This window comes from Scyliorhinus canicula, chromosome 14 (assembly GCF_902713615.1).
Source record: "Scyliorhinus canicula chromosome 14, sScyCan1.1, whole genome shotgun sequence".
Classification (NCBI taxonomy): Eukaryota; Metazoa; Chordata; class Chondrichthyes; order Carcharhiniformes; family Scyliorhinidae; genus Scyliorhinus; species Scyliorhinus canicula.
The window spans coordinates 121336667-121351391 of NC_052159.1; the positions used below are offsets into that span (position 1 = coordinate 121336667).

General features: G+C 45.4%; 1 protein-coding gene across 1 annotated transcript in view; it reads right to left on the minus strand.

Annotated features, from left to right (window-relative positions):
• Window positions 1-255: 255 nt before the first annotated feature.
• The window catches only part of LOC119977239 (claudin-10-like), a 91595-nt gene continuing 77125 nt past the window's right edge, over window positions 256-14725 (minus strand). Inside the window, exons 4-5 of the mRNA XM_038817952.1 lie at window positions 13418-13525; window positions 256-391 (exon numbers count right to left, since the gene is read on the minus strand). Of these exons, the coding sequence (XP_038673880.1) occupies window positions 256-391; window positions 13418-13525 (244 nt within the window). The remainder of the gene's footprint in view (window positions 392-13417; window positions 13526-14725) is intronic.

Genomic DNA, 14725 nt, shown 5'->3' on the forward strand with positions numbered 1-14725 from the left:
ACAATTGAAATATGATATTTTTTAAAACAAGGAAATTGGTTGCATTAAAAGATCTGTTTTTCTACAAAGCTATGCATTGACAAAAAAACTTTCTCAATTTAAAAGCAGTAATTTGAAAAAATGCAGTTTGTTATTTTTTGGCATTATTGTGAGATGCAAATACAAATTGGATATATTTCTGTAAATTAAAGATTTCTTATGAACTTAAGTTGATTAAAGTAATTTAATCTTTATCTTATTTTTGGGTTGCTTTGCTTAAACATATGCATTCTTATCAAATTGCTTTGGAGGGATCCCTCCATTCCTCGTTGATTTCATGTCTTCAGTGGCATTGTGTGTCATTGCCCGGGAAGAAAAGAGGGATGCTGTAGCATTGTAGCCATAACCCATTCTGAAAGAAAGATTCAAATAATTAATGTGTTCAACAGTCAATTCAGTTCCATATTAAATTTAAAAGTTATCGATAAAAATTATATTTCAATAATCTTGTTTTGACTTCTTGCACTGATAATGATTTGATCAATCATAACGATGTTGGCAAATTTGAAATTCTCGTTCTTGGCTGCCTGATAGAGACACCTTATCAAAACTGACAAATCTGTCATTTTGAACACAGTAGTGTTTCTGAAGTGTATTTATTACCACCTGTTCCCTCTCCCTTTCATGTTGTGGTGCCTGTCACCCCTCCACACATTTCACCCACTGCCTGTTGCTTAGATGCGAGCGCAAGATACTTTTGGCAAGTTAGTTACCATACTGGGTATCACATTGAAGGCATTTTCTGACCTTATACATGTGTGCAATATCATCAGGCATATTTGTGTAGTGATTAGGAGGAAGAAACTCTGGCTGATGTGTAAAGCCTCAGGCATGCGACCATTCAAAAGCGACATTCAGGTTGCTATACACCTACTCCATGAAAGGTCTCCCTGGGTAGGTTTTTTTATAACCCAGCAATCCTGCAAAAAGTGGGTTAGCCCCGCCCCCTTAACTGGATAGATAGTATTCAGGAGAGGCCACAGGGACTCTGGCGTTGCAGGTCCCTGGGCCTCCTGTGGAGTTATAACACCCCCTACCCCCCCATGTCCAATACGTCGTCCATGTCGATGGAAGGGGGAAAGTCTTTTGCCCTTTTAGACCATAAGACCATAAGAAGCAAAATTAGGCCACTTGGCCCATCGAGTCTGCTCCACCATTCAATCATGGCTGATATTTTTCTCACCCCATTCTCCTACCATTTACCCATAACCCCGATACCCTAATTAATCAAAAACCTATCTATCTCTGTCTTGAAGACACTCAGTGATTTGGCCTCCACAGCCTTCTGAGGCAAAGAGTTCCACAGATTCACCATCCTCTGGCTGAAGAAAGTCCTCCTCATCTCTATTTTTAGTCTGAGATTGTGTCCTCTGGTTCTAGTTTTTGGAAACATCCCCTTCATGTCCACTCTATCCAGGCATCGCAGTATCCTGTAAGTTTCAATAAGATCCTCTAAAGTCCAACGCGTACTGACCCAGAGTCCTCAACTGTTCGTCATACGACAAGCTCTTCATTCCAGGGATCATCATTGTGAATTTCCTCTGGACCCTTTCCAAGGCCAGCACATCTTTCCTTAGATAGGGTGCCCAAAACTGCTCACAAACTGCACACAAATACTCCAAATGAGGTCTGACCAGAGCCTTATACAGCCTGAGAAGTACAGCCCTGCTCTTGTATTCTCGCCCTCTTGACATGAATGCTAACATTGTATTTGCCTTCCAAACTGTCGACTAAACCTGCACGTTAACATTAAGAGAATCATGAACAAGGACTCCCAAGTCCCTTTGTGCTTCTGGTTTCCTGAGCATTTCCCAATTTAGAAAATATGCCTAAATTCCTCCTTCCAAAGTGCATAACCTCACACTTTGCCACATTGTATTTGATCTGCGACTTCATTGCCCTCTCTCCTAGCCTGTCCCCTTGCTTCCTCAATACTACTTGTCCCTCTACAGATCTTTGTATTATCTGCAAACTTAGCAACAGTGCCTTCAGCTCCTTCTTCCAGATCATTAATGTATTTTGTGAAATGTTGTGGTCCCAGCACAAACCCCTGAGGCACACCACTAGTCACCGACTGCCATCCTGAAAAAAGACCACTCTCTGGCTTCTGCCAGTCTGCCAATCCTCTATCCATGCCAGGATTTTATCCTTAACACCATGGGCTCTTAACTTATTTAACAGCCTCCGATGTAGAATCTTGTCAAAGTCCTTCTAGAAATCTAAATAAATCACGTCCACTGGTTCTCCTTTGTCAAATTTCCTCGTTACTTCCTCAAAGAACTCTGAACAGATTTGTCAGATGTGACCTGCCTTTGACAAAGCCGTGCTGACTCAGTCCTATTTTATCATGCACTTTTAAGTACTCCACAATCTCATCTTTAATTGCAGACTCTAAAATCTAACCAATGACCAAAGCCAGGCTAACCCGCCTATAATTTACCATCTTCTGCCTCCCTCTCTTCTTCAACAGTGATGTTACATTAGCCATCTTCCAGTTCTCTGGGACCTTACCTGCGTCCAATGATTCCTGAAAGATCACCACCAATGCCTCCACAATCTACTCAGCTATGTCTTTTAGAACCCTGCAGTGTAATCCATCCGGTTCAGGTGACGTATCTACCTTCTGACCTTTTAGTTTCCTCAGAAGCTTCTCCTGAGTGATGGCCACTGCACTCACCTCTGCCCTCTGGTTCTCCTGGAGCGCTGGCTTCCCACTGGTGTCTTCCACCGTGAAGACTGTTGCAAAGTAACTCTCTATTTCTTTGTTTCCTATTATTACTTCTCCAGCCACGTTTTCCAGTGGTCCAATGTTTATTTTTGCCTCTCTCTTACCTTTTATATATTGAAAAAAACTCTTCCTATCTCTTATATTACTAGCTAGGTTGCACTCATATTTCATCTTCGCTCCCTTTATTGCTTTTTTAGTTGTCCTCTGCTCGCTTTTAAAGGCTTCCCAATCCTCTGGCTTCTCACTAATCCTCACCACTTTAAATGTTTTTTTTTAACTTTTATGTTGTCCTTGACTTCCTCGTCAACTGTGGATTCCTTGTTCTGCACGTTTCCTCCTCCTTGGGATGAATTTCTGCTGTGACTCCCGAATAACCCCAAAAATTCCTTGCTGTTCCAGGGTCTTCCCTGCTAGGCTCCTTTTCCAATCAACTCTGGCCAGCTCTTCCCTCATATCTTTGTAGTGACCCTTATTTAATCACATCTGATTCCAGCTTCTCCCTTTCAAACTTCAGGGTAAATTCTATCATATTGAGGGGAGACCCTCAGGGTTCCTTCACAACAACCTTAATCACGTCTGCCTCATTACACATCACCAAATCCAAAATTGCCTGTTCCCCGTGGGCTCTGCCACAAGCTGCTCAAAAACCCCATCACTTAAACATTCTACAAATTTCTTTTTGGCAAAGACTGATTATCTGGCAGCTGCCGTTCCGGGCCCGGAGGGGGATAATGGACTGGGGAGGTTTTGCTGCCTTTCACTCGGTGGTCACCCCTTGACCTGCGTCGGTCCGTTGGCAAAAACTCCATGTCCGATTCCTGGTCGGATTGGTCGATCTCCCCCATTTCCAAGTCACCGGGTCCAGCGGCCTCACTGGGTACCACCGGCAACTGTTGCGGAGGGAGGGACATCACCCAGTCCAGGATTCATGGTTGGTCCTCAGGTATCCACCTGGCTCCGGAGATGATCCATGTGCTTATTCAGGTCCTTCCCTTGCATCTGCAACTTTATACGAGACCGGCCTGTTGCGTTTTATGACGATTCCTGGAATCCATAATGCCCGTCAGTAAAATGTCGTACTTAAACGCAGTCTCCAGCAGTGAATTCTCTCATGGGCCAAGCTCGCTGCGCTCTAGTCTATTTCTACTAGTCACGGAATCCCCTATGTCTGGCGAAACAAGGCTCAACCGCATGGGCAAGTGACAATCAAAAGCTCCACAGGCGTCACCCAAGTGACGTGCAGCGTGGCCCTATAGTAGAACAGAAAATGGGTGAGGCTGGTTTCTGGTGAACCTCCAGTCTGTTTTCCCATCACCAGTTTTGAAGTCTGTACAGCATGTTCTGCCAACCCATTCGAGGATGTGATAAGGCGTAGTGCGGACATGATGGACTCCACCTTGATTCAAAAACTAGTGAACACAGTGCTGTTGTCTGACAGGAGGACCACCAGGAGTCCGTGAATGCTAAAGGTCTGCCGTAGTCATTTGTGGTGGCACGTGATGCAGTCGTTGTCATCTGGTGTCCATCCATCTATTTTGAATGTGCGTCTACTATCAGTAGGTACAATCCCCCGGAGAGGCCACGTAAAATCCACAAGGAGGTTGGACCATGGCCAGCCATTCCCATGGGTGAAGTGGAGCTGCCGGGGGGAGTTCCGGGTGCTCCTAGCACCGGGTACACTGTCTCGCTAATTTCCTGATCTCCGTGACAATGCCAGGCCTCCACACGTAGCTCCGGGCAAACATTTTTATTTTTGAGACCACTGGGTGTCCTTAATGAAGGTCCTGCAAAAATGGATCTCTGAGTCTATTCGGAACCCTGGATTTGTGTTATCCCTTCTGAGTTCCAAATAACAGAGATTCCAGGCTGTGCTTTTTGGCAAAGTTTCATTGAACTTTATTGTTAGCTTTAGTGTTCACTGGTAAATTTAGTTACAATACAAACTTAGGTCAGATTGATTGTCTTTGGCGAATACAGTGGTTGAGTTTAAAATACAGATTGTGGTAATTTTACAAATCATGATACACAATTCAAAATTACGCATTGATTTAAACAAAAGAAAAATGGCGATTTAACAAAAGCAAGCAGCAAAGAAATAGGTTTCAGAAAGTGATAGATTGATTCCGGAATGGATTTTTCCATCCCGACAAATGATTTTTAAGGAGATCATTATCTTAAAGTTTCGCCTTCTTTACAGCTGCGATTGGCTTTGACTAGTTGATAATTCTCACAATTCAGCCAAACTGTCTGTCAATTTATGAGATAAATGTTTTGGTGTAATTTTCCATACTCTGGCTTACCATTATGCCTCTAACATTAATTAGATTAACACAGTTTTCAAAAAGTCATTATGACCCTGACTGACTGTTACCATGGAAACAGAACTGTCCAGGCTTGGGAAAGCAACTGCATATAATGGTGTCTTTTTGTCAGTTTACGTCACTGGGAGTTTCGGGTGCTCCTGGCACCTGGTACACTGTTTTGCTAATTTCTTGATTTCCGCGACAATGTCAGGCCTCCACACATAGCTCTGGGCAAACATTTTATTTTTGAGACCCCTGGGTGTCCTTTATGGAGGTCCTGCAAAATTGCTCCCTGGCCGTGTTCGGGGATGACCACTTGGGCACCCCACAGGAGAATGCCGTCCACTATGCTGAGTTCCGCCATTTTTGTGGTAAAAGCCCTCAGGTATATCAAGGGATATACCCAAGGTTACTACAGGAAGCAAGAGAGGAGATTGCTGCGCCGTTGGCGATGATCTTTGCGTCCTCACTCTCCACTGGAGTAGTACCAGATGATTGGAGGGAGGCAAATGTTGTTCTTCTGTTCAATAAAGGGAATAGGGAAATCCCTGGGAATTACAGGCCAGTCAGTCTTATGACTGTGGTGACCAAAATATTTGAAAGGATTCTCAGAGATAGGATTTATGATTATTTAGGCAAACATAGTTTGATTAAAGATAGTCAGCATGACTTTGTGAGGGGCAGGTCATGCCTCACAAGCCTTATTGAATTCTTTGAGGATGTGATGTGACACATTGATGAAGGTCAGGCAGTGGATGTGGTGTATATGGATTTCAGTAAGGCATTTAATAAGGTTCCCCATGGCAGGCTCATTCAGAAAGTTAGGGGGCATGGGATACAGGTAAATTACGCTGTTGGATACACGATTTCCTGATCGAAAGAAGACAAGCGAGTGGTAGTGGATGGAAAGTATTCCGCCTGGAGGTCGGTGACCAGTGGTGTCATAAGAACTAGGAGCAGGAGTAGGCCATCTGGCCCCTTGAGCCTGCTCCGCCATTCAATGAGATCATGGCTGATCTTTTGTGCACTCAGCTCCACTTTCTGGCCCGAACACCATAACCCTTAATCCCTTTACTCTTCAAAAAACTATCTATCTTTATCTTAAAAACATTTAATGAAGGAGCCTCAACTGCTTCACTGGGCAAGGAATTCCATAGATTCACAACCCTTTGGGTGAAGAAGTTCCTCCTAAACTCAGTCCTAAATCTACTTCCCCTTATTTTGAGGCTATGCCCCCTAGTTCTGCTTTCACCCGCCAGTGGGAACAACCTGCCCGCATCTATCCTATCTATTCCCTTCATAATTTTATATGTTTCTATAAGATCCCCCCTCATCCTTCTAAATTCCACGAGTACAGTCCCAGTCTACTCAACCTCTCCTCGTAATCCAACCCCTTCAGCTCTGGGATTAACCGAGTAAAGCTCCTCTGCACACCCTCCAGCGCCAGTACGTCCTTTCTCAGGTAAGGAGACCAAAACTGAACACAATACTCCAGGTGTGGCCTCACTAACACCTATACAATTACAGCGTAACCTCCCTAGTCTTCAACACCATCCCTCTCGCAATGAGGGACAAAATTACATTTGCCTTCTTAATCACCTGTTGCACCTGTAAACCAACTTTTGCGACTCATGCACTGGCACACCCAGGTCTCTCTGCACAGCCGCATGCTTCAAAATTTTATCTTTTAAATAATAATCCCTTTTGCTCTTATTCCTACCAAAATGGATAACATTACACTTGCCAACATTGTATTCCATCTTGCAGACCCTAGCCCATTCACTTAACCTATCCAAATCCCTCTGCAGACTTCCAGTATCCTCTGCACTTTTTGCTTTACCACTCATCTTGGTGTCATCTGCAAACTTTGACCCCAAATCATCTATGTAAATTGTGAACACTTGTGGGCCCAACACTGATTCCTGAGGGACACCACTAGCTACTGATTGCCAACCAGAGAAACACACATTTACCCCCACTCTTCGCTTTCTATTAATTAACAAATCCTCTATCCATGCTACTACTTTACCCTTAATGCCATGCATCTTTATCTTATGCAGCAACCTTTTTTGTGGCACCTTGTCAAAGGCTTTCTGGAAATCCAGATATACCACATCCATTAGCTCCCCATTATCTACCGCACTGGTAATGTCCTCAAACAATTCCACTAAATTAGTCAGGCACGACCTGCCCTTTATGAACCCATGCTGCGTCTGCCCAATGAGCCAATTTCCATCCAGATGCCTCGCTATTTATTCCTTGATGATAGATTCCAGCATCTTCCCTACTACCAAAGTTAAGCTCACTGGCCTATAATTACCCACTTTCTACCTACCTCCTTTTTTAAACAGTGGTGTCACATTTGCTAATTTCCAATCCGCCGGGACCACCCCAGAGTCTAGTGAATTTTGGTAAATTATCACTAGTGCATTTGGAATTTCCCTAGCCATATCTTTTAGCACTCTGGGATGCATCCCATCAGGGCCAGGGGACTTGTCTACCTTTAGCCCCATTAGCTTGCCCATCACTACCTCCTTAGTGATAACAATCCTCTCAAGGTCCTCACCTGTCGTAGCCTCATTTCTATCAGTCACTGGCATGTTATTTGTGTCTTCTACTGTGAAGACCGACCCAAAAAACCTGTTCAGTTCCTCAGCCATTTCCCATTATTAAATCTCCCTTCTCATCCTCTAAAGCACCAATATTTACCTTAGCCACTCTTTTTTGTTTTATATATTTGTAGAAACTTTTACTGTCTGTTTTTATATTCTGAGCAAGTTTACTCTCATAATCTATCTTGCTCTTCTTTATAGCTATTTTAGCAGCTTTATGTTGCTCCCTAAAGATTTCCCAGTCCTCACTTCTCCCACTAATCTTTGCCACTTTGTATGCTTTTTCCTTCAATTTGATACTCTCCCTTATTTCCTTAGATATCCACGGTTGATTTACCCTCTTTCTACTGTCCTTCCTTTTTGTTGGTATAAACCTTTGCTGAGCACTGTGAAAAATTGCTTGGAAAGTTCTCCACTGTTCCTCAACTGTTTCACCACAAAGTTTTTGCTCCCAGTCTACCTTAGATAGTTCTTCTCTCATCCCATTTTAATCCCCTGTGTTTAAGCACAAAACACTAGTGTTTAATTTTACCTTCTCACCCTCCATCTGTATTTTAAATTCCACCATATTGTGATCGCTCCTTCCGAGAGGATCCCTAACTATGAGATCATTAATCAATCCTGTCTCATTACACAGGACCAGATCTAGTACCACTTTTCCCTCATAGGTTCCATTACATACTGTTCTAAGAAACTATCGTGGATGCATTCTATAAACTCCTCCTCAAGGCTGCCTTCACCGATCTGGTTAAACCAATTGACATGTAGATTCAAATCCCCCATTATAACTGCTGTACCATTTCTACATGCAACAGTTATTTCTTTGTTTATTGCCTGCCCCACCGTAATGTTACTATTTGGTGGCGTATAGACTACTCCTATCAGTGACTTTTTCGCCTTACTATTCCTGATTTCCACCCGAATGGATTCATCCATATCCTCCATAGCACTGATGTCATCCCTTACTATTGCCCGGATTTCATCCTTAAATAACGGAGCAACACCACCTCCCTTACCATCCACTCTGTTCTTCCGAATAGTTTGGTACCCTCGGATATTTAACTCCCAGTCGTGACCATCCTTTAACCATGTTTCAGTAATGGCCACTAAATTATAGTCATTCACGATGATTTGCGCCATCAACTCATTTATCTTATTCCGAATACTACGAGCATTCAGGTAAAGTACACTTATGTTGGCTTTTATACCTCTGTTTTGAATCTTAACACCTCGATCAGTAACCTCTCCTAAGTTATATTTCCTCTTAACTTTTCTCCTAATGTTCCTTGCCGTAGAACCCACATCTTCATGTAACAACCTGTCACATTGCTTACCATTTATGTTTTTACTTCCTGTTTTATTCCTTTTAGTATTACTGGGCCTATTCACTGAGCTCGCCGTTGTTGATTTTTGACTGTGGCTTCTCTGCCTTACACTTTCCCCCTTACTGCCTTTTGTTTCTGTCCCTGTTTTACTACTTTCTGACATCCTGCATCAGTACCCATCAGCCAGCCACATTAGTTTAAACCCTCCCCAACAGCTCTAGCAACACCCCCACACCCCCAAGGACATCGGTTCCAGTCCTGCCCAGGTGCAGACTGTCCGATTTGTACTGGTCCCACCTCCCCCAGAACCGGTTCCAATGCCCCAGGAATTTGAATCCCTCCCTCTTACACCATCTCTCGAGCCACGCATTCATTCTATCTAACCTGACATTCCTATTCTGACTAGCTCGTGGCACTGGTAGCAATCCTGAGATTACTACATTTGAGGTCCTACTTTTTAGATTAACTCCTAACTCGCTGAATTCAGCTTGTTAGACCTCGTCCCGTTTTTAACCTATATCGTTGGTGCCTATGTGCACCACAACAGATGGCTGTTCATCTCCCACCCCCCACCCCCCCCCCCCCCCAGAATGTCCTGCAGCTGCTCTGAGACATACTTGACCCTTGCACCAGGGAGGCAACATACCATCCTGGAGTCTCGATTGCGTCCGCAGACCCGCCTGTCTATTCCCCTTGCGATTGAGTCCCCTATCACTATAGCTCTGCAAGGATCTGTTCTGGGACCTCTGCTCTTTGTGGTTTTTATAAATGACTTGAATGAGGAAGTGGAAGGGTGGGTTAGTAAGTTTGCCGATGACACGAAAGTTGGTGGAGTTGTAGATAGTGTCGAGGTTTGTTGCAGGTTCCAACAGGACATTGACAGGATGCAGAGCTGGGCTGAGAAGTGGCAGATGGAGTTCAACCTTGATGAATGTGAAGTGATTCATTTTAAAGGTCGAATTTGAATGCTGAATACAGGGTTAAAGGCAGGATTCTAGGAAGTGTGGAGGAACAGAGGGATCTTGGGGTCCACGTACTTAGATCCCTCAAAGTTGCCACCTAGGGTTGTTGAGAAGTCATATGGGGCGCGATTCTCCGCAAATGCGGAGAGTCGTAAAGGCTGCCGTGAAACTGGCCGTGTTTCACGGCAGCCTCCGCGCCCCCTCCCGGGACCCGATTCTCCCCCCCTGTCGGGGCTAGCAGCGCGGCCCTGTGAAGAACGGCATCACGGGCTTAGCGACCGTTGCTAAGCCCGCGCGCCAAGCGTCACGGCGGCTGACGCGCACGATGACGTCACCCGCGCATGCGCGGGTTGGACGACTCCAACCCGGGACGGCACTTTGCGGCCGTTTTCACGAATGGTGAGAGCAGGTGTGTTTGCGTTCGTGAAAACGGCCGTAAAGGCCTGGGAACTCGGCCCATCGGCCAGGGGAGAATCGCTGTTCGCCGTAAAAAACGGCGAGCAGTGGATCGTGTCGTGGGGCGGCCATGGGGGGGGGGGAGAATAGCGGGAGGTCGGGAAAAATGTCGGGAAGGCCCTCCCGCTATTCTCCGACCCGTCGTGGGCAGCGGAGAATCGCGCCCATGGTGTGTTGGCTTTAATTAACAGGGGTATTGAGTTTAAGAGCTGTGATGTTTTGCTGCAACTTTATAAAACCCTAGTTGGACCATACTTGGAATATTGTGTCCAGTTCTGGTGGCCTCATTATAGGAAGGATGTGGATGCTTTGGAGAGGGTACAGAGGAGATTTACCAGGATGCTGCCTGGACTGGAGAACATGTCTTGTGAAGAAAGGTTGAGGGAGCTGGGGCCTGTTCTGTGCAGTACTGTTCTATGTTCTATGTCCTCAGTCCTCCGGGAGGGTTCGGTGCTGCTCCCCAGCAGCGGGTCCGTCTGTGTCGAAGGCTTTACTTGGGCCACCGTTACCGGCAATGAGTCCATAGAAGACAAGGTTGCGACTACCTTGTCCGATGCCGCTGGCATTGGTGCGCTGGTGGGCAGCAGGAGACAGCTGAGAGCATCCGTGTGGGGAATCTTCGTCCCTGCGCAATGTCCAAAAATATACGTGGACACCGCCAAGACAGCCCACGCTGAATGTGGGCGGTAGTCACTGGGGGAATTGCTTGGTCCTCTTTTAACAACCCTAAAAGTGGTTCATGGTCAGTTAAGCCATGAATGCGTGGCCATAGACATATTGATGGAATTGTCTGACGCCAAACACCAATGCCAACTCTTCTATTTGGGTGTAATTTTGTTCTGCCGCCTCCAAGGTGCATGAAGCAAATGCAATGGGCTACTTGGTACCATCATCCATCATGTGTGCGAAGGTCGTCCCAATTCCATAGGGCAAGACATAACATGTGAGCAACAAAGGCTTCGCCGAGTCAAAGTGAGCCAGCAAATGGGAAGACGACAGTTGCCGCTTTACTTCATCAAATGCTCCCTGTTGCGGCGGGTCCTAAATCCACCGCTGGTCCTTCTTTACCAACAACTGCAGCCGGGCCAAAACCATTGGCAAGGACTTGCCGGAACAGTTGCGAGGTCCAAAAACGAATGGAGCTCCGTGGAATCCTTTGGTGCTGGCGCCTTCCGGATGGCGTGAACTTTATCATCTATTGGGTGTAGTCAGTGCATGTCAACTCTGTAGCCCAAATAGACCACTTCCATTACATGGAACATGTACTTTTCACGCCGCAGGCAGAACCTGGCTGCCTCGAACCTACGTAGCACATCCTCCAGGTGTTTCTGATGCTCCTGATCGGAGAAACCGGTGATCAGCACATCGTCCAGCTAAACTGCCACCTGCGGCAACCCTCGGAGGATATTTTCCATCACCCTCTGGAATGTGGCACATGCTGAAAAAACAGCGAATGGCAGTCTGGTGTATTCATACAACCCCCTTTGCGTGTTGATGGTCACATTTTTTGCGTGAGGATGGGACCAAAACTAGCTGGAGTTAGGCATGGCTCATGTTGAACTTGGTAAAAGTCTTTCCGCTGCTGAGCCTTGCATATAGGTCTTCAATTTTCGGTACTTGGTAACGATCCAAATGGGACGCCCGATTGACTGTAATCTTGTAATCCCTGCAAATGTGGACGGGCCTTTCAGGCTTCATAACCGGCATGACCGCGTGGCCCAATCTGCAAAGTGCACCAGACAGATGGTCCATTTCGGCATCTACCTTCGGTTTCAAAGCATAAGGAACAGGTCGGAACCAGAAATGGCATGGTTGGACCTCCAGATCCACTGATAACCTGGCAGAGGCCCCGGGATGGTAACGAGGCCCTCCTGGAACACCCCTGGGAAATATGCCAACACGGCATCTGGTCCATCAGGGTACTTCTGGCGTACTTGCTGTCAGTCCAAATGGAGGCATTTTAGCCAGTCGCTCCCCACAAATTTGGGCCAGAACCTTCCACCACCACCAGTGGTAGATTCGCCGACTGAGACCCGTATTGCATGGGAACTTCCGAGGTGCCCACGATTTCCAACAATTCCCCTGTATATGTCGCCAGCCAGGCATCAGTATATTTCAACACGTATCCCAGAGCTAATTTTGTGCGGTGGCTGATCACAGAGACAGCGGCTCTGGTATCAAGTTCCATCTTAATCAGGAATCCATTGATCTGGACCATAACCTAGATAGGCACCACCCGTGGTGCCGAAATGCAGTTAAGGCGGTGGGCCTCCTCCGGCTCGTCGTCGACGAAATGTGTCCGTGTTCTGGGACAGTCATCAGTGCAGTGATGGCGGGTGGCAGAATTTTATGTTTCAATAAGAACCCCTCTCGTTCTTCTAAACTGCAGTGAATGTAGGCCTAGTCAACCGAATCTCTCCTCCGACAATCCTGCCTACCCAGGAATCAATCTGGCAAACCTTTGCTGCATTCGCTCTATGGAAAATATATCTTTCCTGAGGCAAGGAGACCAACACTGCACACAGCATTCCAGGGATGATCTCACCAATGTCCTGTACAGCTTCAATAGGAAATCCTTGCTCCTGAACTCAAATTCCCTTGCAATGAAGGCCAACATACCATGCGCTTTACTTTTGCACACAAACCTCTTACTGGGGACTTTGGGGGCAATTCTCCGCCGGGTTGCGCCCAGCACAAATCCCGCCATGTCAGGAGAATTCCGCGAGTGGCCCGAGTGGTCCAGATATGAAAAAATAGGGTTCAGAAAGGTCACCGTGTAAAGTTGTTAAATTCATTGCTGAATCCTGAGGGCTGTAATGCACCATGGAAAGATAAGAATGCTGTTCCTCCAACTTGATAAAGGAGTAAATCCGCTGCAATGAATACTTTGTTGCAAGTGCACTCATCATGACATGTTTGTTTTCATAAATATAGGATTCTAAATACACTTCTTCAATCTATGTAATATCTCATGAAGCTTATTTGATCTTACCTTGGAGGATCTTTCCCATTAGATAAGGAGAAACAAAACATTGCACCTCCCAATATGGAAAGTGAAGATCCAGCCCAACCAATAAACAAAGCAGCTCCTAATTCATATCTGCAGAAGCAACATAAACATATTTACTTTTTCTCCTTGACAAGTTTGATGTTATGATTTAATACTCCAAATATTCAGCTTTTGTGACAGGAATATAAATGAGGAATTCAGGACCAGGAGGCCAGTACACTATTAAAATGTCACCAGCACGGTATTAAACTTGATGATCAGCCATATCATAATGAATGACGGAGCAGGCTCGATGGCCTGAATGGCCTTCTCCTGCTTCTATTTTCTCAGTATGTCTCTATGTACGTCACTGGTTTGTTGCGGAGGCTCACGTGCTGATGCTATAATGGACTTGTGCAGAATGAAGACATCATGCTGCCAAGATACTGAGCACTAATCTGCATGAGTATGGTTGCACGCTAGCTGGACATTGAGGGCGTGGTACTCCTTCCCATAGTTGCTGAATTTAAAGGTGTCATCTACAAAGTGATGTGTGTCAAGTCAATGGCACCCTACACAATAAGGAAACATGTTATCCTGGCAAAGCCACATGTTCACGCTGTCTGCTTGCTTCCGGCAAGGGAAAATTAAATGTATTCATCTTGTTTTGCATATAATGTTGAATTACCTTCCTTTGCTACCTACTCTATATACTCCCAGTGCCTGGGCCAAAGGCCTACCCAAACTGATGTTCAGTATGCCAGCACCAGGTGTGTGAGCTCACAAAGTAGATGTCATTTTGAATGCTGGGCAACCAAATTTAATGGCCTCAATCTTAAATATTGTAAGGAACATCAGCACATGAACAAAATAGACAACTACACTTTTTCTATCTTTACCACAAAGAACCATAAATGAGCATCACTGAAAATTGAGTTCAGATTCCAGTGCAGAAAAGGACAAGAAAATTCTATTTTCCCATTTCTAATTAGCTTTAGTTTCCTAATCTAGCAGAATTTATTTAGCATCTATTGACAGATTAATGAAGGATTCAGCATTACTTCCGTCCGACCCACAGTGACCATTATTAATTCCGATTTTCTTCCCGCATCTAGTGTTTCACTGAGGCAGACATTTGTTTGTTTCCATAACTACTAATTCCCCGAAATGGTCACACGCCTGTCACCAGGGGCTTATAGCTTCAGGGGCACCACTCTACATCAGCGTGGCTGGCCAGGAGTCTATCCCACTTGTACCGCCAGTCATTGGTGTGTTTGAAAGGATCTGCAGGTTGACACACTCAACTTGTTT